The following is a 2,999-nucleotide window of genomic DNA, read 5'->3' as shown; positions in this document are numbered from 1 at the left end:
TATTTAATGCCACTGAACTATAACCTTAAAAGTTTAAGATAGCAAACATTATATTATGGGTATTTTATTACAATTAAATAAAAGTCAGTATTTGATGCAGTACCAGAAAAATTCAAGAGGCCCTGAAGAAGGTGAACAAGAGATCTTATGGCATTTTATGGCTGACTTAATATCATAAAAACTGGCAATGAACATAACTATATCCCTTGTGGAAACTGTGCATTGCAACTTTTTTCTTTCTTTCTTTTTTTTTAGAACCGGGGATTGAACTCAGGCCCTTGTGCTTGCCAGGGAAGCGCTTAGTCCACTGAGTCCTTTCCCCGGCCCCAGTGCATTGTGACTTGAACCCAAGAAATTGTAGCTTCTATATTTGTGGCACTCCTATCACCAACTGTGCTGCCTAAAAACTGCTGACTGCTGTCTCCAGACATAAACTAACAACAGACTCCTATACTTGTCTATTACTGACTGACTTAACTTCTGATCCTACTAAGCCTCATGACATTGCTTGTCATTAAGGGACACATAAGCCAAAGGGAGAAGCTGAGAATGGTGGCACAAGCCTGTATCCTAGCACTCAAAGGCTGAGGCAGAAGGACATGAGTTCAAGTTCATTCTAGACGTATATAGCAAGTTCAAGGTCACCTTGGACCACAATGAGACTCTGTCACAAATAAAACAAGTAGATGTCACCTCCACCTTACCTTACATGTAATGAACTGTTTAAACTAATGTTAATGAGCACTATGCAAATACAATAAAAAATACCTGTCTTTTCCTAACTCGTTTCTCATGAGTTACTGGTTGATTTGTTGAAACCGGTCTATTAGTGTCTCTTCTGTTTTCCTTTCTTCCACCTAAAATTAAAAATACTATCATCAAAAATTGTTTCACATTAAATGAAAATGAGGAACTATGTTCTGAAGGTCAGTTTTAAGTTTCTAATTATTTCTAGCTACTCTAAGAAAAATTCATATTTAATTTTTTCCTTCAAATCTGGAAGCAGCATGATATGAGTATCACAGTTGCTGAAAATGAGGGGGAGTACTCTCTGCATACTGATTCTTTTTAGGTCTTTTAAAAAACATCCCTGAGGTTCTGAAGCGTACCTATCAATTTGGCATTCTAGGGAGGCTGAGGCTAGAAGATGGCAAAGTTGGAGCTTCGCTTGGGCAATTTAGTATTTACCAAGAACTTACTTCACAATATAGAAGAGACCGAGGCACAGATAAGTGTGAAGGTCCTGGGTTCAATACCCAGTGATCTCCTTGCTCCTTGACCACCCACACAGAAAAAAAACACACAGTATTTGTTTTCTTTTAATGATGTTTAGAGGCACATGATGTAAAACAAGAAGCATAACCTTTTCCTTGCTCCTTTTCCCCCCTTTTTCTTTTTTTAAGAGACAGGGTTTCACTATACAGTTCAAGATGGCCTTGAGCTCACTATGTAGCCCAAACTGGCCTGGAACTCATGGCAATCTTCCTGCCTCAGCCTCCTGAATACTGGGATTAGAGGCGTGCACCACCACGCCTAGCTCTTTGTTCTGTTCTTCTTCATAGTTAATTTGGTAAGCCAAGAAATGTATATATATAGCATATAAAAAATAATTGTAATTATGAAAACATAATAAATGCATAGAGAACTTAAAAGAATCTACAAATAACACAGGTTGGTTAGAAGACCAGTATACAAAAGGCAATACATATACAAAAATATTAAAGAAATACACTTTGAGTAGGAAGACATAATTGTCACACCAAAGTGATTTATTATAATGCAGCTTCAAATAAAAATTTCAAGAGGTCTTAGTGTAACTTAACAATATTCTCCTAAAACTGTTTATATTGGGAGAGGTAGCCTGCTCTGGGCCCTAAGCATTCATGTAATTCTTAAAATGTACAAGGCCTATTCATTTCCTGACATTATGCAGTCCATAGTTATTCAGGAAAATAATTTAGTCAAGAAGTCACAGGGTAACCACTGTGGAACTGCTATCTCCTGGGAGAGGATAGTGCTTTGCTATTTGTTACAGTGTTTTTGCAGCTTACTGCAATGTGCTAAGCCCTTGACCCCAAATTCCTCAGGTATAATGAAACTTGCTTCCTTCATAGCATTTACCTCAGCCCATTCCATTTCCATGAGATATCAGCACAACTGTATTAAGACCATGTTATGTTATGACTGTATACTCTTAACTCTTATCATCTTTCTTTGAAACCTAAGGAGTGTTAGCAGGTTTACTGTTTATGATCTTCTATGGTTGTTTTGTTGCCTGATTGTATGGAAGACCAAAACACTAAGCACAGCAAGATATTTCTGAAGAACATTAGGATTGCACTACCACAAACTGAGTTATTACAAAACTACACTAATTGAAACAATATGAAGCTGGAGTTATAGCTCAGGGACTTGAACATAGGTGGAAATTTGATATATGTATTTGCTAGGCTAAGCTCCAGTCAAGAAAATGGGAACCATAGCAGCTATTAATCCAGATTTATATTTATTTATTTTTGAGACAGGGTCTCACTATGCAATTCAGGCTAACCTTAAACTCACTATGTAGCCCAGGCTGGCCTCGAACTAGATCCTTCTGCCCCTCCAAGTGCTGGGGTTACAGATGACTCTACACCCAGTGAACAGATTTCAATATTCAAGCAACTATTTAACAAGTGTTAAAAGACTAAAAAAAAGAACTATACATACAGTTTTCTTTTAGCAACTGATAATGTAAGTAGACAGTAAACAAGATGAAGACCATCTGAACAGTACTACTAACAAACTTGCCCTAATACTTTAAAATATTCCATTCAACAACAGCTTCTAATTTGCATTCTTTTTCAAGTGTTCATCAACAGTAGCAAAGACAGACTAGACTCTAAGTCATAAAAAAAAAAAAAAAAAAAAAAAGAAAGGAAAGAAAAGTTCTCAAATTTTAGGGTTGGCCAAATAGCTCAGCAGATTAACTAGACTCAAATTCATGATGCTCCTGCCTC

At 36.8% G+C, this 2,999-nt stretch overlaps 1 protein-coding gene across 1 annotated transcript in view; it reads right to left on the bottom strand.

Moving 5' to 3' along the window:
* The window catches only part of Terf1 (telomeric repeat binding factor 1), a 71,054-nt gene that overhangs the window by 2,640 nt on the left and 65,415 nt on the right, over window positions 1-2,999 (bottom strand). Inside the window, exon 9 of the mRNA XM_023722400.1 lies at window positions 769-857. Within this exon, the coding sequence (XP_023578168.1) occupies window positions 769-857 (89 nt within the window). The remainder of the gene's footprint in view (window positions 1-768; window positions 858-2,999) is intronic.

Source organism: Octodon degus, unplaced genomic scaffold (genome assembly GCF_000260255.1).
Source record: "Octodon degus isolate 3935 unplaced genomic scaffold, OctDeg1.0 scaffold00091, whole genome shotgun sequence".
NCBI classification, from domain to species: domain Eukaryota; kingdom Metazoa; phylum Chordata; class Mammalia; order Rodentia; family Octodontidae; genus Octodon; species Octodon degus.
This window is presented reverse-complemented; position numbering and strand designations above follow the sequence as displayed.